The sequence below is a fragment of the Trichosurus vulpecula genome, chromosome 5, assembly GCF_011100635.1.
Source record: "Trichosurus vulpecula isolate mTriVul1 chromosome 5, mTriVul1.pri, whole genome shotgun sequence".
Lineage (NCBI taxonomy): Eukaryota > Metazoa > Chordata > Mammalia > Diprotodontia > Phalangeridae > Trichosurus > Trichosurus vulpecula.
The window spans coordinates 45,736,741-45,762,127 of NC_050577.1; the positions used below are offsets into that span (position 1 = coordinate 45,736,741).

The 25,387-nt window shown below is 40.4% G+C and overlaps 1 protein-coding gene across 10 annotated transcripts in view; it reads left to right on the forward strand.

Annotated features, from left to right (window-relative positions):
- Window positions 1-25,387, forward strand: part of TRAK1 (trafficking kinesin protein 1) — a 238,668-nt gene that overhangs the window by 139,923 nt on the left and 73,358 nt on the right. For 2 of the 10 annotated variants that reach the window (XM_036759416.1, XM_036759417.1), the window contains exon 1: window positions 13,547-13,643. The exons of the other annotated variants lie outside the window; for them this stretch is intronic. In XM_036759416.1, coding sequence (XP_036615311.1) covers window positions 13,580-13,643 — 64 coding nt within the window. In that variant the 5' untranslated portion in view covers window positions 13,547-13,579. Of the gene's footprint in view, window positions 1-13,546; window positions 13,644-25,387 lie in introns of those variants that run through there. 10 annotated transcript variants of the gene reach the window in all.

Consider the following 25,387-nt stretch of genomic DNA (forward strand, 5'->3'; position numbering starts at 1 on the left):
GTTCAGGTTTTACAGCTTACTCTTGAGTCTTTCCTTCGAAGGGTTCCTGTTCTAGATGACGTTTTTTAAATTTAGGAGCAATGATTTAAATTTTAAATTTAGAAGCAACATGTCTGTCATGTAAGGAGTCTCCTGGGTCCTAATCCCTTTAATTCATTTGTTTTTCCCTGAGCAAACTTTAGGGTTTGAAAGTACCCCTGGCCTCTTTGGTCCTCTTTGCATAGGGCACTCCCCTCTTCCCAACTGCAGAGTGTTTTTTCTGGCTGTCCCCCATGCCCAGACCTCTCTCCCTTCTCATTTCTTCCTCCTGGCTTCCTTTAAATTCCCAAATTAAATATCACTTTCTACAAGGAATCTTTCCCATTCCTTCTTAGTGCCCCCCCCTTCTTTCTCTCCAATTTATCCTGTCTCGATCTTGCCTGTACATAGCTGTTTGTCATTGGGGGTTGCCTGTCCTGTTAGACTGGGAGCTCCTTGAAAGTTCGTTGTCCTTTGCCTTTCTTTTCATCCTCAATGCTAAGCCCAGTGCTTGACACATAGTAGGTGCTTAACAAATGCTGATTGATTCTGACTACAGTGAAAGTGACTGCATTGTTGCAATGACATAGCAAGATCATGGCTCCCTGTTCCCTCTTTTCTATGGGCTATGGTCACAGAGTAATGCAGAATAAATCTGGATTTATCTCTGTAAATGAGGTGTTCTAGCTCTGCCTAAACAGTAGTGGGCATAAGCTTGTTGGGCTTGCGTTTGCAAGTGTCTCTCTTGCCTCCCTTCCCCATAGTAATGTAGGACATTATATTCCTTATGCCAAATTCTCCTTTCTCCCCTTCCCTATGTTACTGGCAGCATCCTCCTTTCTTCTCCCTCCTCTCCCCGTAATGTCAATCAATCATTTTCCATTCCTCTCTTTGTTTACTTTCATTATACAGTCATTAACATTCGTCTGCATAAATAACCCCTGCACCTGTCTCTGGGCCAAAGTTAGCATCCTCAGTCAGGTGCTGATCATCCCTGGTCTCACATTCAGGCCCTGCTGCCCTTTGATGCCACTTGCCATCATTCCCTCATTGCTCTCACTTTTTCCTTTCTTCCTGCTTCAGTCCAACCCAGGCAAACAGGCATCCATCTGTAGAATGCAACCATGTCGCCTCAAACCAAGGGTGGGGAGGGAACAGATCAGCAGCCACGTGCGTTACCATGCTGTATCCTTAGAGGTTAGCCAGACCCCTTTAGCCCAGGTTAACCCCTTGTTGGCTATTATAACGAGAGGAAAGAGCTCTGAACTTGAGGTCAGAACACCGGAGTTAGAATTCTGGCTTGTGCCCTTTAATAGCAGTGGGACCTCAGGAAACCAATCAACAAACACTGTCAAGTGCCCCTTATGGGGAGGTGAAGTCAGGATCAAAACATTCCTGCTCTCGAGTTTGTTTTTTGAGAGACAGGTGCTATCACTTTTTTCCCTCACTACTCTTTTTCCTTTCATCCTGCTTTAATTCAATACAGACAAACAGGCACCAGTCTTTAGGATGCAGCCGTGTCTCTGGGTTTGAGAAATTTGAGAAACCCCAGAAGCTTGGATTTGAATTTCAACACTCACCAGCTGTATGAGCATGGGGAAATTAAGCCTCAATTTTTCTCATCTTTGAAATGGAGTTAATAGTACCTGGGACAGCTACTTCTCAGAGTTATTGTAAGGGTCAAGTGAGATAATGGTTGGCAACATGTAAAATGCTTAGTAAACCTAAAAGCAATCTATAAATGTCAGCTGTTATTTGTCTCTTTTTGGTATTTAGAGTGAAAACATTAAAAAAAAAGTCAATACATCGATGAGTTTACTGTATTTTGTTTTTAAAGATTCTGCTGTCAGGCACCATTCAGAGACAAAGAGACATCTTTACTCTTGTCTTTTGACCGAAGGTCAGAAGCACAAAGCTGTCTCATAATCAGCGTATTCTCATCTTCAAAATAGCCTCTTTCCTCGTTACTAATGGATCGATTGATAGAGTTGGATTTGAAGATGACACAGCTGATGTGTTGGAATCCAGGGATGGGAGGCTCACTGGGGAAATGGGTCCCCGACTAGCAGAGCCTTCCACTGACCTCCATATTTCAAGATGTATGATTTTGTCTATATGGCTAGAGACTCCACCAATGTCGATTACAGTTCCTCTGTGTGGTCTTCATCAGATGTTGTTGCAGAAAAAGCCCACTTATTGGCCTGGCTAATTGTAGTGAGCCTCTCTGTATTTAGCAAGATTGGTCCTTGCATCAGAGGCATCAGGCCATTATTACTCAGGCTGACAGCTGAATTATTATAACAGACAGGACCTTTTTCTCTGTGCTGGAGGAGGATTGGTTGAAGGAATAAGAGATGATTAGGGGTTACATGCTTTCTGTTATTGAATATCTGATGGGTTATCATTCCACTTGGCCTTAAATGGCCAAAACTAATACTAATGATCAGGAAGATTTTAGGTCAGTATAAGTAAATATAAGGTATTATAGTAGACAGAGCATGGACCTGGAGTCAGGAAGATCTGAGTTCAAATCTGGCCTCAGATATTATCTGTATGACCCTGGGTAAGTCACTTGACCCTGTTTGCCTCAGTTTCTTCATCTGTAAAAGGAGCTGGAGAAGGAAATAGCAAACCGCTCCAGTATCTTTGCCAAGAAAACCCCAAATGGGGTAACAGAGAGTCAGGCATGACTGAAAAATAAGTTAACAACAAGAAAAGAAAAAACTTCCTAATTTTTTTTAGATTTATACCTGTGGTTTCAGGTATAAACCTATATATAGATATATATTATATATTCTATATCCTGATATATATGCATACAGGCATAAACCTATACATATGCATATATATGCATATACATATAGATATACATATACAGGTATATATATGGGTATAAACCCTACATATAGGTATAAACCTATACACACACACACACACACACACACACACACACGTATGTATTTTTATACAGAGCTCCTGCTACAAATACAGATTGTTACCTGTTATGTTACCGACTCTTGGCCACTTACTGTTACCTTGGGCAAGTTACTTTCCTTTTCTAGGCCTCCATTTCTGTAAAATGAAGAGGCTGACCCGCATGGTCTCCAAGGCCGCTTTCAGCTTTGAAATCCTAGGATCCAGAATTTTCCAAGTCCTCTGGGCAGAGATCCTCGCACCTATGAAGGGGGCTATAGTCACAAACCACATCCTATAAAAGACCCATAAATCTAACCATGAACACATTGGACTGTTATATGGATCTGGATCTGTTATTTCATTGGTCTGGGCACTCATTAATTCAGATTGCTGATTAGTGTCTGTAATTTAGTCTTGGATAGTGGCCTAGGGTACTGAGAGTTTGAGACTTGCCCAAGGATATATAGATATAATGTCAGAGACAGGATCGAACCCAAGTCTTCTTGACTCTAAGGCAAAACTTTATTTTCTTATACCATACTTCTGTCTTTTTCCATATGTATTAAAAATAAATTACATTCTCCAAATTTATTAATGAATGATAGGAACCTGATAATAAGAAACTATTGAAAATCTTAGAGCTGGGGAGTGACCCATCAGATTTGTGTTTTAATGAAGTTATGAGATTTTTAAAAACATAGATCCTCGGTCACTGATTTGACTTGCATGGTAGAACATTTTCTGGGCTTTCTGACGCAACAAATTTGTCAGATATAGCACTTTTTGAATTTAGGATTTGCTTTGCCGGCTACCTTAAGAACTGATCAGCTCTTGTAATTGTAGCTCTTGTAAATGGAGCAACATGCTCCTGAATAGCCGTAGTTGCAGAAGCTAATTTTCCTTTCGTGGTGTGTGTAAAATGATCATTGTGTATATGACTGCCCATTGTGTGCTGTTAGTTTTTGTAGTTCTTCAGTTTTTGAGATCTTCTAATGTCACTATCTTATTTGTGAACCTTGTTAGCCAATTACAGGTTGTTCAAAATGTAATGGCATTTTACCTGAACTATAAAAAATATCAAGAAGTCACAAATATTTTCCTTTAAGGAAATTGTCTTTTTTTTCTTTTTTGCCTTTTTGTTGTTTTTGGAGGCAATTGGGGTTAAGTGACTTGCCCAGGGTCACATAGCTAGTAAAGCATCTGAGGCCAGATTTGAAATCAGGTCCTTCTGACATCAGGGGCGGTGCTCTATCCACTGTGCCACCTGGCTGTCCCTAAAATTGTCTTTATTTCTTTTTTCAAATCAGATGCCTAAAAAATCAGACAAGAGACTGTATTAACCCATTAGAACTATATGGAAGGCAATAAATAACCTCAGGGGTTTTGTTCATTGTGGAAGAGAAATACAAATATGATTCATTTTAATTTACTTTAGTGTCATCATGCATATTATTCTTGGAGCACTTCATCAAAGTCTTCCCACGTTTCTCTAAATGTGTCATGTTATTTTTATTTTTTTACAGTGCAGTTGTATTGTATCATGTTCACATGATGTTTGTTCAGCCATTGAACAGTTTTTGGGCTCCTAACCGGTTTCCAGTTTTTTGTTTTTGGGTTTTCTTATTTTTTGCAATCATACAAAGTATTGCTATAAATATTTTGGTCTGTGTAAAGTTTTTCTTTCTTTGACCTCCTTGATGGTTTGTCAGTGGGCATATTTAGGTCCAGGGATCACTGGGGTCAGAGGGTATGAACAGTTTATTGACTTTTCTTGCCTGTTTCCAAATTGTCTTTCATAATGATTGGATCAAGTCACAGCTCCACCAGGCATTTATTAGTGTGCCTGTCTTTTCACAGCCCATCCAGCATGGACTCCTTTCATCTTTACCTTTGCCAGGTTGGATGTGATGTAAAACCTTGGAGTTGTTTTAATTTGCATTCCTTTTATTAGGGAATTAAAGCATCATTCATATGGTTGTTGATTGTTTGCAGTTCTTCTTTTGGAAACTGTTCATATCCTTTGACCACTTATCTATTGAACAATGCCCTTTGGTCTTACATATTTGTATCAGTTCTTTTCCAGAGATGCTTCACGCAATTTTGTTGTTGTTTCTTCCCCCCACACCCTCGTCTTATTTATAGATTGAGTTAGAAAGGACCTTCAAGGTCATTTATTCTGATCCCTCCTTTTGCCAATGAGCAAATTGAGGCCAAGAGAGATCAAGATCAGCCCAAATTTGAATAAGTATTAAGTCACCGAGTCAGCATCAAAACTCAGAGCCTCTGACTCCAGATTTTCTGTTATATCCCTTTGCTTCTCTCATTTTCCTTTTCTGGCTGCATTGATTTTGTTCAGTCAAAAGCTTGTTAATTTCATATAATCCAAAGTGTTTGTTTGATCTTTTCTGATCATCCTAGTCCCTTGTTTGGTTAAGGATTTCCCTCTCTAGATCTAGCTGTGTGTGGGCTCACTTTGCTCATTCTTTCTGATGACACTGCCTTTATCTTCCTTAAGAAGGAAAATGTATACAAAGGGAGAGACAGTGGGATAGAAGGATACTTTGCAGATTAACAATTTTCTTTTCTCAGCATGTTGCCTAAGACAAAGTTGGAATGCTGTGGGAAATACATTCCTTTACAGCTCAGCCCTCTGTGATCTGTCCCATCCTCATATAATCAGCCCAGACTTCAGTGGGTTGGGTGGAGGGTAGGTTACCGGAGCATCACAATTGGTTGTGCTTTGAATTTCCAGTTCATCTGTTGTTCTGTAATCTGTTCTTCATTAGATGTGTGAGCACTAGGTCACAAGCAACTAGCTAGCTAGTTCAATCACGCTTCCTCTATTGAAAATTCTGCTGACATAAGGCAAATCCATAGATATATGTGGTTCCCTTTCCTTCTTCCCCTGAGGTTCAGATTAGTTTTAATGATAGTCACAGTCAGAGATGCTGTGGGTTTTGGCTGTCCAACTTTTACTGAATTTAACCCTGTGTTTTTGAACCTCTTGTACAAAAGCACAATCTTGCTTTTTCCTTTTTAGTGTGTGGAGGGGGTGAAAAGTGGAGGGGGACTATGCATGTGCAGTGAGGGGTGGTTTTATACCACTCTTGAAAGCAGTTTAAAAAAAAACAGACGGAGAGGGAAGGGTAGTTAAGGATACATGATGGCAAGCTGTTCATTAACACCATGCCATCTGCTATCAGTGTAGAATGACTGATGGGGACTGTGCTTTAAAAAAATCCAAGGTATCCCAAAGGCACCCTGTTATTAAACTGATTATTATTTCAAGTCAATCAGGAGAGGAAAAACATTTTTTGTGAAATATTTCACACTAGGCTTATCTATTGCCTTTGGAGCTGAAGACTAGAATGAGCTCCCTTTGTTTCTGTTGGGCTTCAGATCCAAAGAGCTCCACTACAAAGGATAAACTCAACTCCTGTGTCCATTTGAGAAGATGATTTCCCCCTTTCCTTTCTGAACTTTGAAATGTGTCGGGCAAAGGCTCTGAACTTTTCATTTTGAGGAAGGAATTGACTATTTCCCTGAAACTTGTGGTGAATGACTGGTCCTGCCAGTGAGTATGGAAAGAGCTGGCTAGGAATGGGTATCCACCAATGTTTCTGATTATCTCTATATTTCACCCACTCTTCCTCCTCCTAAATTTGTTCCTTATTCTCATTGATCTCTGATTCTTCAATTCTTACCTCTCTTCTAGTCCATTTCCATCTTTTCACAGTCTTGACCTTATAGTTAACTGGTATAGCAAAATGCTGTCCTCCATCTTTGAATCCTTGGTCTCTTGTCCTAGTACTGTTTGCTTTATATGCTTCTATTTCTAGCTACTGAATACTGATGGAGGAAGCCAAGCAACTAACCTGTATATTCCCTCCTGCACAGTCATTCCTGGGTCCCTGATTAACTCCCCATCACACTCATGCAGTTGTTCCAAAACTGTTTCTCTCCTAAAATCCCTAATGTCACTCATTCAGCAGAGGAGCTTGTCTTCAGCTTTAAAGAAAAAATTGAATCCCTTCGTTTACCTTTGTCCTCATATCAAAACCTCTCTGTCTTCTCCCACTTTCTCTTCTTGCTTCAGTCTTAGTGGGTGAAGTGACCTAACTCATTCCCAAAACCCCTCTGGTTTTGTCCTTGATTCCATCTCCTGTTTTTTTCTTGGTTGTTTATTCTGTTGTTCATTCAAGTATCTTTAGGTAACACCTATGCTTGAAAGATTTGGGTTAGGGTTAGGGTCAGAGTTGGAGGGTTAAGGTCAGGGTCAGAACAGGAAGAAGGATGACACACTGGAAAGAGCAATATGTTTGGAGTCTTACAGACCTGGGCTTGAATCTCGGCTTTTCCTCCTGTTTTCCTGGGTGATCTTGGAGAAAGTCATACTGCCTTCTATGGACCCTAGTTTCTATGTTTATAAAATGAAGGGATTGGACTAGGGAACCTCCAAGGCTCCCTTTAGCTCAAAATGTGTGATTTTCCCTCGACCCTGCCATACTCTCAAGCCATCATCCTGTGTCCTGTCTCCCTTTTACAACCAGACTCATGGAAACAATTCTTGCCTCTACTTCCTCGCTACTCATTCACTTCTCAATCCTTTACCATCTGGCTTCCAGCCCTTTCCCTTCTATTTTCTGGCTCTGCCAGTTTGTTGAAACTGTTCTCTCCAAAGTCAATCAGTAGCACCATTTTTTTTCCCCCAAAACACTGTACAGATATCTCATTTGATTCTTACAACATCCTTGAGAGGTAGGTCTATTATCATCTTCACTCTACAAATGAAGAAACTGAGGCCCAGAGCTCAGGGACACAGAGCTAGAACGTGTGAGGCAGGATTCAAACTATGGGCTTTCTGACTCCAAATAAAAGGCTGTATTCACTCAACCGCTTGGCTTGGGGAGCAATCGTGAAACAGTTATTAACACTTAACCCCAATTGCCTTGTCTTCCCCCGTCCCCTGCCCCCCCCCCCCCCAAAAGAAAACCAATTTATTAAGCACCTGCTATGTTCTAGGAAGTATGCTGAGCATCGGTGCTATGAAGAAAGACAAAAGGTAGTCCTTATTCTCCAGGAGCTCACAGTCTAATGGAAGTCACCACTGACGTCATGATTGGTAGATTCGGGAGGCTTTTCTCAGTTCTCATCCTTTTGGACCCTATTGCAGTACTAGACACTTTGTCACCTCTTCTTCCTCTTAGCTACTTTCTCCTACCTTGGCCTTCATAGCTTTGATTTCTTCTGGACCCCCCTCCTCTGTCCAGTTACTCCTACTCTGCCTCCCTTAGTTACTCATGTTCCTCCCAACTGCTACGCCATGCTGGTATCCCCACATGCTGTCTTAGGAACTCTTCTCTTTGTACTCCCTTCCTAGATAATTGTATTTGTTCTTACTGGATCAGTTATCCCCTTCATGCAGGTGACCCCCTAAATCTGTACCTCCATCCCCAATCCTTTTCTGCATCTCTTAGTGCCTTTTGGATATCTCTTCTGGGATGTGTTGCTGGATCTCCCGTCTGTTCATGTCCAAAATGGAATTTATCACCTTCGCACTTTCTCCTTATCTCCTTCCCCTCCTAACTTGCCTGTTTCTGTTGATGGCACCACCACCCTCTCAGACACCTTAAGATGAAACCCTAGGATTATTCATCTTTGACTCTTTCCCTTTGTTCCTCCCCCCCCCCCCAAATTGCCAAGTCCTATGAATCCCATCTCTGGCATCTATCCACACCTCTCTATTCACATTACCATCGTCTCTTCCGTAGCTCCTGACTGATTTCCCTTCCTCCCGTCTTTGCCCTCTCTCCTACATCCTTTACAGAGCTGCAAAAATCTTTCTTATTTCACAATTTGAATCATGCCTTTTGCAGTAATCTTCAGGGTCTTTCTGATAAAATACAAATTTCTTACTGTAGCATTTAAGACCTTCCATAGTCTGGCTCTAGTCTCTCTTTCTGGCCTTATTTCACATCATTTCTCCGTATATACTTCATGTCTCTGCTGCATTATTTGATGTTCCTTGGTCTTGTCCCATCATCTTCCACCTTTGTGCATTAATGCAGCTCCCCCCAGCCTAGAATATATTTGTTGTCGTGTTCAGTTGTGACTTGCTCTTTATGACCCCATTTGGGGTTTTCTTGGCAGAGACATTGGAGTGGTTGGCCCTTTCTCCAGCTCATTTTACAGATGAGGTAACTGAGGCAAAAAAGGGTTAAGTGACTTGCCCAGGGTCACACAGCTATTACATGTCTGAGGCTGGATTTGAACTCATGAAGATGAGTCATCTGGTTCCAGCTTTAGCCACTGCACCACCTACCTGCCCCACGTTCTTCTTAATTTATTCCTATTGAAATTCTTCCTCTCAGGCTCACCTCCTCTAGAAAGCCTTCCTTTTCCTTCCCTCTCTCCTTTCCATCCCCCAGCTAAGAGTGTTCTTGGTGCATTTTTTTCTGGATTTCTCTTTTGCCCTTATTATAATCTATCTATCTCTTGTTTGTTTTCATACATGTCATATCCTTGTAAACTTGTTGAGGGCAAGGATTGTGTTATTGCTTTTAATCTTTGTATTCCTAACACCCAATGCAATTCGCTACATAGAGTTTGATCATTAACAACTGTTGAGTTGAATTCAGTTGAATTAAGGTACACCTGACCTAGGGAACAGGTGAGAAGCCTAATGAGAGGCTTTAATTAGAAAACAACAACATATGCTGTGCCATTCACTGGGAGAATGATATTGGATGATTTATTGAACAGTGGAGTTAAGGGCAATTTTTCAGTTCTCATTACTGGCATATGGAGCCCACTGCTGGGGTTTAGGTTACCAACCAACTCTACTTTTCTGTGGTACTTTTTTGGGTGTATGGTATGGCCGTTTTTATGTATGGTTGGTGGGAAATCAATCAATCAACAAAAATTTGTTTCTGTGTTCAGTCTTGGGGATACAAAAATAAAAATGAAAAGGTCTCTGCCCTCAAGGAACTTATATTCTATCATGGAAGACAGCATGAACCTATATCAGTATATGTAGAAAATCTGCAACATAAACACATGAGATAATTTGGGGGAAAGGCAGTAGCAGCTGGGGAGATCAGGAAAGGCCTAATGTAGTGGGTGGTGCCAAGCTGAGCTTTGAAGTAAGCTCTAGAACTGGAAGAGGGAGATGTGAGGAAAAGAGGCTAGAGAACGAAGATTACTGTTTGAGGCTGTAGAACGTTTTGGCTGATGGTGACTTTTGTTTGTCATGTACCTCTCATCCCTCCCCAAATTATTCTAAAAGTAGAATGAATGCTGATCGTCTCTGAACAGGCCACTAGATGGTGGAGTACAATGTTCTTGGAGTAAGGAAGACCTGAGTTCAAATGCAGACACTTAACTGGCTTAGCTGTGTTATCCTGACCAAGTCTGCTTTAGTTTTCTGATCTGTAAAATGGGGATAAAAAATGTGTACTTACTCACAGGATTATTGTGAGGATTAAATGAATTAACGTATGTGGAGTTCTTTACAAACTAAAGAGTGCTTGTCATCATCATCATCATCACCACCTACTGTATTTACTCTGGATTTGATTATAGTCAAATTGAAGTTTCCCTTGCTTCAGGCCTACTTTTCACTACTCCATGAGGTAAGTCCCCACAATCCTCTGCTTCAGTCTAATTTTCAAGTTAAAGGATTGAGATGACATTTCTACGTCAAAGTCCTAATCCTGGCTTTTGGAATTGAATCTTGTCAATTTTTTATTTCTCTCACCAGGTGCTTTTCTCTTAAGGGAGTCTGTGATCTTCACTCTTATGAAGCCCTGCTCATTTTTTAATTTGCCCTGTGAAGCATGGGTTTCATATGGTACTCTGGTGAATTATTCCCCTTTAATCACATTCCCTTTTTTGCAAACTTTCTGTCATGAGCTCTTCAAAACTAGGCAGAAAAGCCCACTTAGCCACCTGACTTTTGAGGAATCTCTTGTGTGTGTGTGTGTGTGTGTGTGTGTGTGTGTGTGTTTATACATTTATGTATAACAGCAGTCATCTTTTCAATAGATATTATGGGGGAAGGGAGGAAAAAGGCATCTAAGAACTCCTCCAAGGAATGATCCTTGGCCAGAGATTTGTTCCACGGCCATTGCTGGTGCAACAATACCTCTGTTAATGAAGAAGGCATAGTCTGAAGACTCTTCTTCACCAGGAACTTTATAATCCAAGGTAGAAATAATTGAAGTAAATCAGCCCGAGGAAGGGTTTCAGGAGTAAATGGTAGGAGTTGAAGAGGTTGCTTATATTTCTGCTTTGGAGTGGTATTGTGTAGCTGTTGATACAACTCAAATGTATTTTTATTTTCCTGGATGTGGCCCGTGACCTATCTCTGACTCTGCAGGCTCTATGAGAAGGGCAGAGCCCAGAGAGTTGAATAAACCTCCCCCATAGGTTGTAGTGTTTTTTTCTTGTTGGAGATTCAGCAGGACCTGGAAGCCTGGCCAGCTAAGAGTGAGAGCCATGTGGCTGCTAAGGCCTGAGTGTTAGGTCAGTCGGGGAGGGTACTTACTTAGCTTGGTCAGTATTGCTTATTTCTGTTGTAGGGTCCTGGCTATGAACTTTTGGTGTTGGTGCCATTCGTTAAAACAAATAAGCAAAACACTCTTGAACATTTCTATGTAATTTGGATATGATTGGAAAGACTTTTAGCTTTCCTTTTGTAATGAACAAGTCTTTATTAAAAATGGGTACAGGGGCAGCTAGGTGGCGCAGTGAGTAGAGCACTGGCTCTGGGGTCAGGAGGACCTGAGTTCAAAACTGGCCTCAGGCACTTGACACACTTACTAGATGTGTGACCTTGGGCAAGTCGCTTAACCCCAATTTCCCTGCCCTTTCACCTCAAAAAAAAATGGGCCCAGTTCACTGGGTGTGAGAAAGGAAGTTGTGTGTTGGGACCAGGACTTTAACGACAAAAAGTTTAAATTTGAACCTTGAGGTGGCAGAGAACTCCTAGAGTTTTTTGAGAAGGGGTGTGACATTATCTGTCCTGGAAGAATTAGGATGGGGAGAGACTTGAGACAAGGAGAACGTTAGGAAGATATTGTAGTAGTCTAGGTGAGAGACAGCTGAACTAGACTGCTGGCTGTGAGTGGACAGGCATTGAGAGATATTGTAAGGGTAGAAATGACCAGGGTTTTTTTTCTCCTTCAACTTTCATTTTATTTTTTTTAATAAGTTAATTTATTTATTTTTAGTTTTCAACATTCACTTCCATAAGTTTTAAATTTTCTCCCCCTCGCTTACTTTCCCCTCCCCAAGACAGTATGCAGTCTGATATAGGCTCTACATATACATTCCTATTAAACATATTTTCACATTAGTCATGTTGTATGGAAGAATTAGAATGAATGGGAGGAACCATGAGAAAGAAAAACATAAAACAAAAAAAGAAAATAGTCTATTTTGATCTGCATTCAGACCCCATATTTCTTTTTCTGGTTGTGGATGGCATTTTTCATCATGAGAATGACCAGGGTTTTGATTGATATATGGGGGTGGAATGAGAATGGGGAGTTGAAGTCAACATTGATATTGTAGGACTAGAGATCAGGCATGTGAATGGAGTTGGGGATGTAGAATGATGTTTCAGCCACCATAATTGGAGATAGAGTGTATTTAAATCTCATAATTAACTTTTGGTTATATATCATATTTCTTAAAACCACACAAGTTTTTTTGTTTCCCTGAGAGCGTGGTAAAGGCTCATACAATATGGATATTTGTGAGTAAACCTTTCCTTTGGAGGGAACTTTAGAAAATGATGACTCACTCACTACTCCTTCTCACTCTGTTCCCTACATTCTCAGATTTTTATTTATTTATTTGTTTTTGCTGAAAGGTCTAAGGAAAAGTTAATGTTCATATAGGTGAGTAAGAGTCAAAAGATTCCCACCCCCATTTTAAAAAAATGTTATTTTTCAGACTCAGAATGTGTGATTACAGTAAACTTCCATACCGCAAAGAAACTTTGAATAGATGTCTTTGTCCCCTGGGGCAAGATGTCAGACAAGATGCCTGCAGGGTCCCTTCTAACCCTCCCGTGCTTTGTTTTAGATTTTTTTATTGGAAACTCCTGTTTTCTCATTTCACGGGCCCAGATATCCCTGAAAGAGAATAGCTTCAGCATCCGTGGAAGACATTTCCTGCATCCTTGCATCATTTGCAGAGCCGACCAGTCTCCATGGCAACATGTCCGATTGAAAGATGTGTGGGGAGCAGGGAAGAGAGGCTTGAGTTAGGAGCACCAAGTGGTGGTGTGTGTCCCTGACGTCACCTTCTCAGCCTTTTGATAGGATGATTTGGTCTACTCCCATTCAAGGGTTCTGTACAGAGCTTCTTTATGAGAGTGTGCATGCAGCGTGAGGGCATTGGCTTTGGAAGTCTGCCTCCCTGGTTTTTCTTCCCCTTACCCTTTTTACTCCCTTCATTTTTTTTTCTTTTCCTTTTTTCTTTTTCCTTTCTGGCTTTCTTCTGTCACTGAGAATGTGTGGCTTGCTTTCAGCCTTTTGGGGGCTGCCGTTCAGCTCAGCCTGCCATAAAGGCAGGAAGGCATGGCTGCGTTTCACCTGACCTCAGAAACACGACAAAATCAGTTCTGAGAATACTGACTATGCAGAAATTTATCGAAGCGGATTACTATGAACTCGACTGGTATTATGATGAATGTACAGATGGTAATTACGGGCTTTGCGAGGATGAGGTTGCAGGGTGGGTGCATTGTGAGCCTGGTGGATGAGTCTGTATCCTTTGGATGGGAGCTGGGAGGGGGCGGTGGCAATGGCATTGGTGCAGCAGGGCTGTGTGACATTATGAATACCTTTTCCAAAGCATGACCAAGGGTTTTTTGCAGTGGAAGAATGATCCATTGTGGGTCTCTCTGAACAGATTCTCAGGAAGAGATGATAGTTTTTGACCTATAAGGCATAGAAATCTTTGTGGTTCATAGGTTCTGTTGAAATTCTATTTCCTACAAGCTGTGTGTGTGTGTGTGTGTGTGTGTGTGTGTGTGTGTGTATGTGTATGTGTGTGTGCCTGTGCACGTGTGTGCATGACAATGTGAATTGTGCAGCCTAAGATGTGCCTGTTCTCCTTTGTGCTGTTTAGGCACAAAGATGAGAAAGCATTCCATCAGGCATCTCCCTCCACAGACATCCCGGGTGTCAGCTAAAGGCCTGGAAGACTGTCTTTTTCATGGCTTCCAGTGTATTTATTTTGCTTGGGATGATGAGCAGTGAGGAGTATGGGGGGGAGCGGGGGAACACTCAAGGAACTATGATATTCCCTTGCCAGGGGATTCAAGTGGCTTCTCTTACTTAGGAGACCTAGCCAGGATCTTGGATGACATGTATAGTTTGAAATGGGACCTTTAGTCATTGCCTCATATGGTTCTTGTTTTAAAGGATGGGTGTGGTGAGAATGAGAGGAAGAGGAAGAGGAGGCAGGTCTGGAAGGGAATTTATGGTGTGGCATAAATGGAACTCTTCAGGACTGAGTAGCGCTCAGAAACCTTTTCAGATGGATGGGTCCCAAAGCAGTTTAGATTTTGTTGCTATAATGTGTGAAGCATTGAAATTCTCTATTTCTGTTTATTCCCTTGACCACCTTGGTTTTTTTTTTAAAGGTGATTTTCTCAAATCACAGCCCTCCCAGCAAACTTTTTTTTTAAAACTGCTTTAGTAACACACAGATCTTCAAGAGGGTATGTATTTTACCTGCACACCTGTGAGGAAAGACCAAAGGTGTCTGCGTTTGTGTTGGCATCCAGAGTTTTGTATGACCTTTCCCCCTTTGAACATTTGTCTTCAGAAGATCCTTACATCTGATTAACCTGAATGATGTAATAGCCTACAGAACTGGCCTGGTTAACAGCGGAGGGAAACAGCACAGCCATGATGTCTTTCTTATCACCTGGTTTCTGCTGTGATTTTATGTTAAAGAGGAGTCCTGTGTGTATTTCCGGGGCAGTGGTGTCGGTGGAATGACACACTTTTAAGATTTGCTCAGTAATTCTCTTAGAGGGACCAGAGCAGCCTCAGGTTATGAGAGGCTGGTGCTATGGGCATGCACGTGCTTAGGAATGATCAAGTGGAGAGGGTGGCCTGAGGGGAGCAGATTCATTTATATTAGAAATAAACTCAACCTTGCCGAGCCTGACCAGGTACCAGTCAGTTGCTGGAGGCTGAAAATTGGCTGAAGGAGCTTGGTGCTCTTCTCTTTCTGATACCAGACCCCAAGTAAGTACAGGGAGCCTTGTGGGAAGGTCATGGACATGATTTAAGGAGAGGGAGAAGAATGTGGAACTCAGCTCTTGATACAATGGCTTTAGATGAAGATTCACAAGATCAGAGACCAGAAGTGTAAAGGATCCGAGGTCACCAAGTATTCCCTGATTTTACAGGTTACTCCATGTCCATGTAACCTTAAAAACGTAGTAAATCTCTATATTGTCTGTTTCTGTCTGTGCGTGCGTAGGTATGTGTGTCTATGTGTGCATTTAAGTGGAACAACATCATTTTATTTCTATCAGTAAGTATGCAGAAGGGCATTTAGGGATACGACATTCTTGATATGACATTGGGAAGAACCGGCTTTTCATCTCATCTCACAAGCTTACCAGCTGTGGGACCTTGCTTAAGTTATGAACCTCCTTATCTGCAAAATGGGATGGTAATAGGACACATCAGACTGTTAGGGAGAATCCAATGAGAACATAGAGGTAAATGCTTTGCAGGCATTCGGTGCCTGCTGTTACTGTTCTCATTATATGTACCATACGAAGATGTAGGTGTTATAAAGGAGATGTGCATCTACCTTAGGAACAGACGTGAGAACTCTGCTCAGTAACACAAGGAGGAGAAGCAATGAGTGGGGAAGAGAAACCCGTGAGCCACCTCAATACACTCCCAAGAGTTGGAGGTGAGTGGGAGGGAAGGTTTCCTGTTGTCTTGGCCTAATTGTTACCTGAGCTCTAGACACACCTAGTGCCTGGTGAAAGAAAATCACTTGCCACAGTGAATCCTGAGGGTAAGAGGAGACTTGGTTGGATGCTCTTTGCTGTGGGAAGAATCTCTCACCTTGGATCCTCTCTTCATTTGACTCTTTTTTTTTCTGGTTTGCTATTTCCTGATCTCTGCCCTTACATCAAAAAAGGAAAATGGAAGAACTGAGAAATTCTCCAAGGGGTAAATTCTGTCTGATGCTAAAGTTTGAATGGGAGCTGAGTCATATATGCCTGGGAAATTTCCTTCTCTCCTAAGTGGACAGGAAGATAATGGTGATGGGACTCAGTATTTTTTGACAACATTTATCTTTATATTGTTACAGAAATAGTTGGGGCAAGATGAGATGGAAAGGAAATACTACTCCTTTAATGTCTCCTGGGTCTGATTTTTATAAAACAAGTACAGAAAAAAAAATAGTTCATAGCACTTATTCCCCTGAAATCAAGAGGATCTGGGTAAAGCCATCCAATTCCACAGAAATGTTTTAACATAACTCATTAACTAGTCATTGCCCATTCTGTTCTGGCACAAGTTCGTATATTTGTAAAGTATATAATACATATTTTGCATAAGGCTTTAACCCAGAAAGTTGCAAAGCACAATGCAAAGTAGCAGCTTGTTCATTATTACTGCTTATGTCCTTGATCTTCCATTGAAGGACATTTGAATCCATATGGCTTAGATCCTGAAAGACTTACTGAGTGTAGAATAATTCATATTTTCCCAGTCTGTACTCTCCCACCCTTTCAGATAGTTGAACTTTTTCATCCCTTTAAGTCTTCTGTTTCATTTTGTAAACCCCTCGAGGACAGTTTAATTTTTGTCTCTGCATCTGGCATATAGTAGGTACTTAATAAGTGCTTGTTAATTTGATTAACCTTCTAGATCATTCTGTTCTCCATACTTTGCTAAGGGAAATATTTTTAGGAACTTGAATGCCTAGGAACACCCATTGATGCTTCCTCCTCACTGTCCTGTACCCTTTGAATAATTAATAAGCAAAACTTTTAGTGAATTCCCCAAGCTGATAGCAAAAGACAAATTCAACTTGATTTCGAAAAGACCTTTGTGGCTAAGTAGAAACGATTGGGTATTTTTCACAAAAGAGGCAGGCTCTTCTTGTTTACCTTGGTTTATTGACTTATGATTAGTTTATAAAGTAAATATCTTAAGTGCTCTGAGATAGGAATAGGAAAGTAGGAGTGTCATTTAAGTATTTCACTTGAAATGTTGACAGTGAGAGTTGTTGGCAACCTAAAAAATGGTAGGTAACATAGAATTGGTGGTCTTCATTTCATTTTTTTTCTTTTTAAAGAATATTACCAGTTTGTCTAAAGATTATCTTCCCCTCCCTCAAGTTTTAGCAGTGGATTTTTTGATAGTTGCCACTCCCATCCCTTAAGAAAAAAAAAGAATAAAACAAGGTATGAATAGAGAAAAAACAAAGATATTTGGAGTTGTGCTAAAGGAATTGATTTGAAACTTGGGAATAAATCTAGTGCTTTTAAAAGTGGTTTTCTGCAGGCATTTTAGAAGCTTGGTGGAGTGGACATCTTGTTGAGAGCCTGTAATTAAAATGATTTTATGGCTAGCGTACACGCTCTGATGCTTACTGTCTGTGTGACCTTGGGCTAGCCACTAATCTCTCTGAGCTTTAGTTTCTCCATCTGTATAATGAGGGATTTGGACTTGATGGTTTTTAAAGTCCCCAGCTCAGTGTTTGCTCCCTTCTCAAAGGGTAAGAGTGGGTCTCTATTCCTAGAATTGATTTGTACAATTTACAATATATCTCCAGTGTGAACTTATAGTGGCCCCATGTGACTGAACTGTTGGGTTGTGGATGGATTTGGCTTTTTATAAAAGAAGCCTACTAAGGTACAGGTGCAGGTTTTGGGATGGGGAGAATCTGTTTCAGAATACATTCTCAAACAAAAGATCTGCATGAAGTCATGCATATATAGAGAGACATATCAATGCAATACATTGACTAGTTATTACCCGTTCTGGTCTGGGATAAGTTATGTTAGCGTGTCTGTGAAAAAAAAATCCAAGTTAATTCTGGATTCTTAAGTTGTCTCAAGCTTCCTTTCATTTCCTTTCAAAAGCCAAGAGATGGGTCCTTTGTCATTTTCAGAGACTGACTCAAGTTCACCTATTTAAGTTTCGAACATACTTGGTACCTTGTTGATCAGTCACCCTAGAAATAGATTAAAAAGGTTGTCTTTTCTCAGATTTAGTTCAGACATAAAATAGTCTGAGATACAGAAAATTTAAAAAAATACTTAGAACTTTTGAATACTTTGAATGCTTTTGTTTACCCTTTTTAAAAAATAAGTTTTATGGATTTTTTATATCAATATAGTTTTTCCTAGTATTCCTCTTTCCCCATCATCCCATATGACAAGTGATATTTTTTAAAGAAAAAAAAAGAAGAGGATAAAAATCCACATAATTTATCACTAGATTGAAAAAGTCTGAAAATATGGGCCATGTATTTAGGTGTGGGAAGGTCTCCTCATATCTTCTTTTGAGCCAACTTTGCATGCTTTGCAAGAATGCCTTGATCAATTAAGGAGTGCTGCAAATATGTATTTGTTGTTACAATTCCCTTTGTAAATTAGGTTTGAGATTTGACTCTTCTTGTTTTACTAGAAAGAATATGGAAGGACAGCTTTTCTTATAAGCCATCATGACACCCACAATTCCTGGCCCCCAAATCAGTGGCCCCTAAACAACATGAGCTTCTTGTTTTTGTTTAGGTTTTTAATATAGTGTTCAGTAAGACTGTAAGCTTCTCAGCTGTTTTTTTTTAATTTTAGTTTTTGGTTTTTCTTTGTATCCCCAGCACTTGGCACAGTGCCCATCATGTTGTAGGCGATTAGTAAATGCTTGTTGACTTGATGTAATGAATACTAAAGATGAGACTGAGAAGCTGGGTAGTACAGTAAATCTTGTACTCCTAATAATTTTGGTTATGGAAATTAGATGCCGCAGGTACCAGTCTTAGAGTTAGTAAGGTAAATGCATCCTACTTTGCTGCTTTCTTTCAAACCTATTTCAGATGGTAACTAAACAGTGTCAAAAGTGCAACACCCATATAGTCATTGTCTGTTGTGACAGCCTGCTAGACAGGTGTGTAGCCTTAGCATGGCGGTAACTGTTAAGCCAAGGGCCAGCTAGATGGACCACTGGATAGAACATCTGGCCTGAAATCAGGAAGATTCATCCTGAGTTCAAATCTGATCTCAGACACTTACTAGCTATGTGACCCTGGGCAATTCACTTCACCCTGTTTGCCTCAGTTTCCTCATCTGAAAAATGAGCTGGAAAAGGAAATGGTAAACCACTCCATAACCACTCAGTATCTTTGCCAAGAAAACCTCAAATGGAGTTATGAAGAGTTGGACATGATGGAAAATGACTAAACAACAACAGCTGTTAAGCTGCAGTGGCTTTTTATAAATTATTGTTTTATAGCTTTACATACAATTTAGTGTGAAGATAACATGAAAGTCCATTTTTGGGGGGTATCCGTTGCTAGGCTTTTCTGCCATCTCTTTATTTAATGACTACCATCAGTAACAAATAGAGCAGAGAATTATTTGTAATGAACTGTGAGTAAGATGAAATGAGTCTTCTTGTGTGCAGAACCAAGGCTGTTCTGGATATTCTCCTCAGCTTCCTAGGATCATAGAGTATAGACTTATAGGATCATAGACTTAGGGGGGCCCTTAGAGCCCAACCCCCTCATTTTACAGAAATTCTTGTTTCTATGTTCAGAACCTAGAATGTGTAAATATTCATAGGCTTTGCTTTTTCTATAGTCAAATCAACACTCATTTATTAAGCACTTACTGTTTGTTGGGAACTGGACTAAGAAAGGCAAACATAATCAATCCCTGCCTCCAAACAGCTTACAGACAAATGGGGGAGAAAACATGAAGAAAAAACCCAAAACCCTACATATGGTCTTCCTTGCACCTCAATGGAATCCTTTTGCTAAGTGGATCCGTGCTCTTATTGGCATAGGAACTTTTCCTTCAGGTGGGCAGTGAACTTGGTCCAGGTTTCATGTCATGTGACTCTTGTGCAGGATCTTCTCCAAAGTTTTCATAGATCTCCCCAAGGAGATCTCCCTGGAGATGGCCTTCCTTCTGGTTTGAATGGAAGCTCCTTGAGAGTGCAGTTTGTTTAATTTTTTGTGTCTGTATTGTTAGCACCTAGCCCAGTTCATTGTGTTTTAAGGAAAATGCTTCCTGAAGCAGAGCTCCTTTTATTAAGGATCCAGAAGGCACCTTTAAGAGACTATAGTATCTGGTTTCATTATGTTCCCATCCCACAGGTATGTGGAAATCCCAGTTTAATAACAGGATACTGGGTGACTAAGTGACTGCCAGATATATAAGCATGTAATGTACTTACAGGGGTCCTGAGGCTCATCTGAGCTTCCATTTCTACCCCAGTTTAAATAATCAACCTCCAAGTTGCCTTGGAACATTTTGTGAATATATTTCCTGGCCCACTTATCTTACCAAACTGGCTTCTCTTCACCCATGCATAACTTGAAATAGCAATACTTAAGTTTTTTTAGTTGTGACTTTTTTTGTATTTGTTAATTTAGGGATATATTTGCCAAAATTACATTATGCCATATTTCTATCATTAAAAATAACATGAATAAAAATTAAATTGGGTTTGAGAATAACTGCAAAAGTCTAAAGATAGCCTGATCTCAAGAATTAGGGTTGGTGTTAATTGATTTTGAGAGACAGACTTGGGCAAGATAAGGAGGTGGAGCATCCTATATTAAGCATTTAATAATAACAATACAATGCTTTAAAGTTTGTGGAGTGCTTTTATATCCACTATCTTCAAGCTTCACAGCAATCATATCAGATATTTATTAGCAGTATTGTATAGCATTTATTTGAGGATCAGAGATAAGTGACTGGTCTGTAGTGCTCAAGTAAGTGTCAGAGATGGAATTTGAATCTAGCATTCTGTTTACTCTGCCACAATTCAGTTTATTAAATTTGAGGAATGAACTTTGAAAGGTGAAAGTTGTAATTAAATATGTAGATTGGATTGGTCATCATTAGTCAAGGGTAGGCTGACACTATTTTGAAAGGTGAACATTAACAAAGTGGTTATGAACTCAGTAACCTTTTAAAAGGCATTTTTGTGTCTGTCCTTCTTACTCAAAGAGGCCCATGACATCAGGAAGGTGATGACATGACTTGCAGTTACTTTGATTTGAGTGAGGGAGGGCTGTGCAAGCCTCACTTTCTCCTCCAGAGCCATCTGGGTCTAGTGGCCAGATATTCATCAGGATGACTGGAGATGGCTCAGGATGCAATGGAGACCCTGGTGCTTTTAGGTTAAGGCTTTTTCAGGTTTTCACTTTGCGTGATGAGTAATGCCCATTCAGGCAATAGGTCTTTTTAAGAAGTGAGTCAAGGGATGGACCAAGTTGGGTTTGTCATTTTTAGCTGGATGACAAATCAATGGAATTGTTTGATGAGTATATTTGCAGTAATGGCTCATGTAATTGCCCGTAATTGGTATCAATAAATATTTGTGGAATAGATGAGTTCTACATAGGTTCTTAGGCTCTGAGAATTAGAGCTAGAAGGGAAAACTAGAGATCAACCCTCTCATTGAACAGTTGAGGAAACTGTGACCCAGAGTAAGTGACTTATCCAAGGTGACAGAAACCATAAGGATCAGAGACAAATGTGGAAACCAAGGCCTCCGACTCCAGATTCAGCAGTCTTTCCTCATCCCACCCTGGCATGGAATGATTTGCTTCCCATTTTTGCTCATGTTTAAACATTTAGCTAATTTAATGATGATGATGATGACGCTAGCTAACATTCACACAGCACTTACTATGTGCCAAGCACTGTGCTTTACTATTATTATTATATCATTTGATCCTGAGAACATCTCTGGGAGGTAGGTGCTATTAATATCATCCCATTTTACAGATGAAGAAACTGAGGCAAGCAGAGATTTAGATGACTTGTCCAGGGTCACACAACTAGTGAGTGTCTAGGTTTGGATTGGAATTCAGGTCTTCCTGATTTCAGGCCTAGTGCTCTATTTACTGGGTCACCTAGCTGCTTGAATTTAAAGTTGTTGTGAGGTATATATGATATTAATTGAGCTAGTTAAAAGCTACATTTTGCTGATATTCCCTCCCCTCTCCCTCCCCGCTTAATAGGAACACTCAATGAATTTTTGTTAGAACAGACAATAGCAACTGATGCTAGGGGGAGCTAGGTGAGGTGGTGCAGTGGAGAGAGTGTCTGGCCTGGAGTCGGGAAGACTCTTTTTTCTGAGTTCAAATCTGGCCTCAGACCCTTACTGGCTCTGTGACTCTGGGCAACTCGCTTAATCCTGTTTGCCTCAGTTTCCTTATCTGTAAAAATGAGCTAGAGAAGGAAATGGCAAACCACTTCTGTATCTTTGCCAAATAAACCCCAAATAGTGTCATGAAAAGTCAGACACGACTAAAAATGATTGAATAATGACAATGCCACCACCTTATATCACTTTTCTTTTTAAACTCTGTGGAACCTTTTTACTGTTGTAGATTAGTTCCTTCATACAGTCTATGCAAGGCACATATGTGCATGAATATAGGTTTCTTGCCTCATGGACAGTTTGGTTTGTAAGTTTGGACAAAGATTTAAATTTAATTTGCTAACAGTGCTTTTGAAAGCCTTGCATCTTAATTTTTACAAAGAGGTTTTATTGTCCATTCTTTTTTTTTTAAGCTTCACTATCAATTGCAAATAATTCCCTCCACTGCTCCATTAAAATCTTGCCTTGTAACAAATAACCATAGTCTAGGGAAGCACGCAGGCCCTACCTGTCAATGTGTATCTCGTCTGCACCTATAGCCCACCACCTCTCTTCCAAGAGACAGGAGTCAGGCTTCCCTATAGGTCCTGTGAAAGTGCAATTATGAATCACTGCATTCATTAGGAATTCTGAAAGCTTTTGGTGTTTTTCCCCACTTTACGGTATTGGTACAACTTCTTCTTGGTTGCTCTTTTAATTTTACCGAACTTTTTAAAAAAAATCTGTATCCCTTGAAATAATGAAGACTTTTATTTAATATATCAGTTTGACATTTCTGAGACTCTTTCTCTGTGACAACAGTGGAGTACCATTGTCTTCTGTTTCTGGAACGAATCAGATGCTTTAAATGATATTTTTTAAGTTTTGAGTTCTTACTCTCCATTAAGGTCAGCCTTGCCAATTAAAGAGACTCAGTGTAGTCTTATGGCAGTTTCCGTAGAGCTAGCTATACTGTCCTTTTCTCAGTGGTCATTTATTTCTTCTGCCTTCTGTAGAATCCTCCCTCTTGGTTACCTGCTAGGATTCCAGCAGTTTGCAAGTCTTTAGTGACCCTGAGTTCTCTCCTTAGAGAAAGGAAAGTATTTTCCCTAATGTAATGCTGTTAGGCACGGAGAGCTCTGGTAGGATCTGCTTGGGAGAATTGCTGAGAAGCAATTCAAAGCTTCTTTCCACAAAACCTAAAACTAAGGATGTTTTTCAGATCATTTCAGGAAAGTGTTTGCTTTTCTCATTGTTAGAAGGAAAACGAGCAGATGGGAAATATGGTTGTTAACTGAAGTGGATATGCAGGAAAAGTGGGCTTTCTTTCATTGTTCAGAATCAGCACATATTGGTCCCCCCTTTTTTTCTTTTCTTCAGCCATGGAATGAGTAACTTTGCCTTGTTAACCATAGTGTTCTCTTACTGCAGTATTTCTTAGACTACAGAGTCACCCTGAGAGTTGGCTCTGGGGGGAATATAGAATGCAGAGAAAACCGCAAAGTGCTCTTGGCATAGAGAGGCAGGTATGCAAGTGGGACTTAGATCTTTACTGCATCTGTGTTTTTGCTGGAAATAAAATTAAAGGCTTCCTTCTCAGCATTTTATTATCATGGGACTGGAATCCCAGTTTTGCCTAATCTACCCCGCCCCCCAAACTCTTAATGCAAGGGGTGCGTGTGTGCGCGCGCGTGTGTGCATGTGTCTTTAGCACACCCATAGAAAACCTGTCACCGAGGAAGTTAGGCAATCATTTACCAAGGTGACTTGCCTACACATTCCCCGCCTCTAAACAGGTGTAGCTGTTTAAGTATCGGTCTGCATTTCCCTATGCAGTTGCTATGAAACTTGAAGGAAGCTACCATTATCCAGGGTTCCAGAGGGGAGGGAGGTTATGAGAGAAGAAGATAGGGAGCAAAAAGCTTCAAAATTTACAGTCTTCTCTCCAAGGCTACCATTTTGGAAGCTTGGTTTAGAATAAGCCCCAAACCGCTGGCCCTCCTAAGCAGTGCGAAGCTAGGCATGTTTTAGGAGGGTGATGGCTCTTTGCCAATTCTCCTTCCTCTCCCCCATCCTGATCCCCATCCACCCAGGCAATCTGAGATTCTCTCTTAGGCGAGAGAGATGTTGGGCACGATAATATAGCCCTTTGCACAGATAAATCACCCAGGATTGTTGGCAAGGCATGGTCGCTGCCCAGGAGAGTTTCCAGGCTGCTGGGAGTGTGCTCAGGTCACTATACAGATGGCACCTCCACGGAGGCGGCTGGGAGGTATCCCAGTGCCAAAGGCTTAGGACAATGATCCGACTTTAGCAATGTCATTGAAAGAATTGGGAAATGAAGAAGAGTGTTTTGAGTATGACTGTGACAATGAACCGAGGAAGCCTGCGCTTGTTAAGTGTGAAAGCCTGGAGCTCTTGGAAGAGGGTAAATGTGTTACTTTGTCTTAAACTTCTTCAGCTTTTTCCTTTCCCAAGCCTAATGGGCTTGACAGTCTATTTTTCTAGTAAGCTGTTTGCCGCCTCAAATTCATTTCTTGTGTCTTCACAGTGTGGCTATAATTAAGTAGTGGCTATAGTCTGTGTTATTTAAAAATTAAATTTATCTTATAGTGACCTTTTTTTTTTTTTGAGTGGGTGGAACATATCTGAAAAAATGCAAATCAGAATAAAAATACTAAGAGTTTTTACCTCTCTAGTTGACCTTATGGAACTTTTACTTACAACAGGGATTCTTAACCTGGGGTCTGTAAACTTTTAAAATATTTTGATGACTATATTTCAGTGTAATTGGTTTTCTTTGTAATCTGTCATATTTTAAATGCACTATTCTGAGAAGGGGTCCATAGGCTTTCTGAGACTACCAAAGAGGTCGATGATATACAAAAGGTTAAGTACTCACTTGCATCCTTGAAACAGGGGCTTTCTAATTAAATTAGGATTTGTAATATAGAAATCATAGAATTCTTTGGGTAGAATGGGAGCTCCAGGAAAATCAATACAGGCTTGACACTTGTATTCCCAGCCCCTGAAGCCTGAACTTAATAATTGATTATTGATTGCTTTGGTCC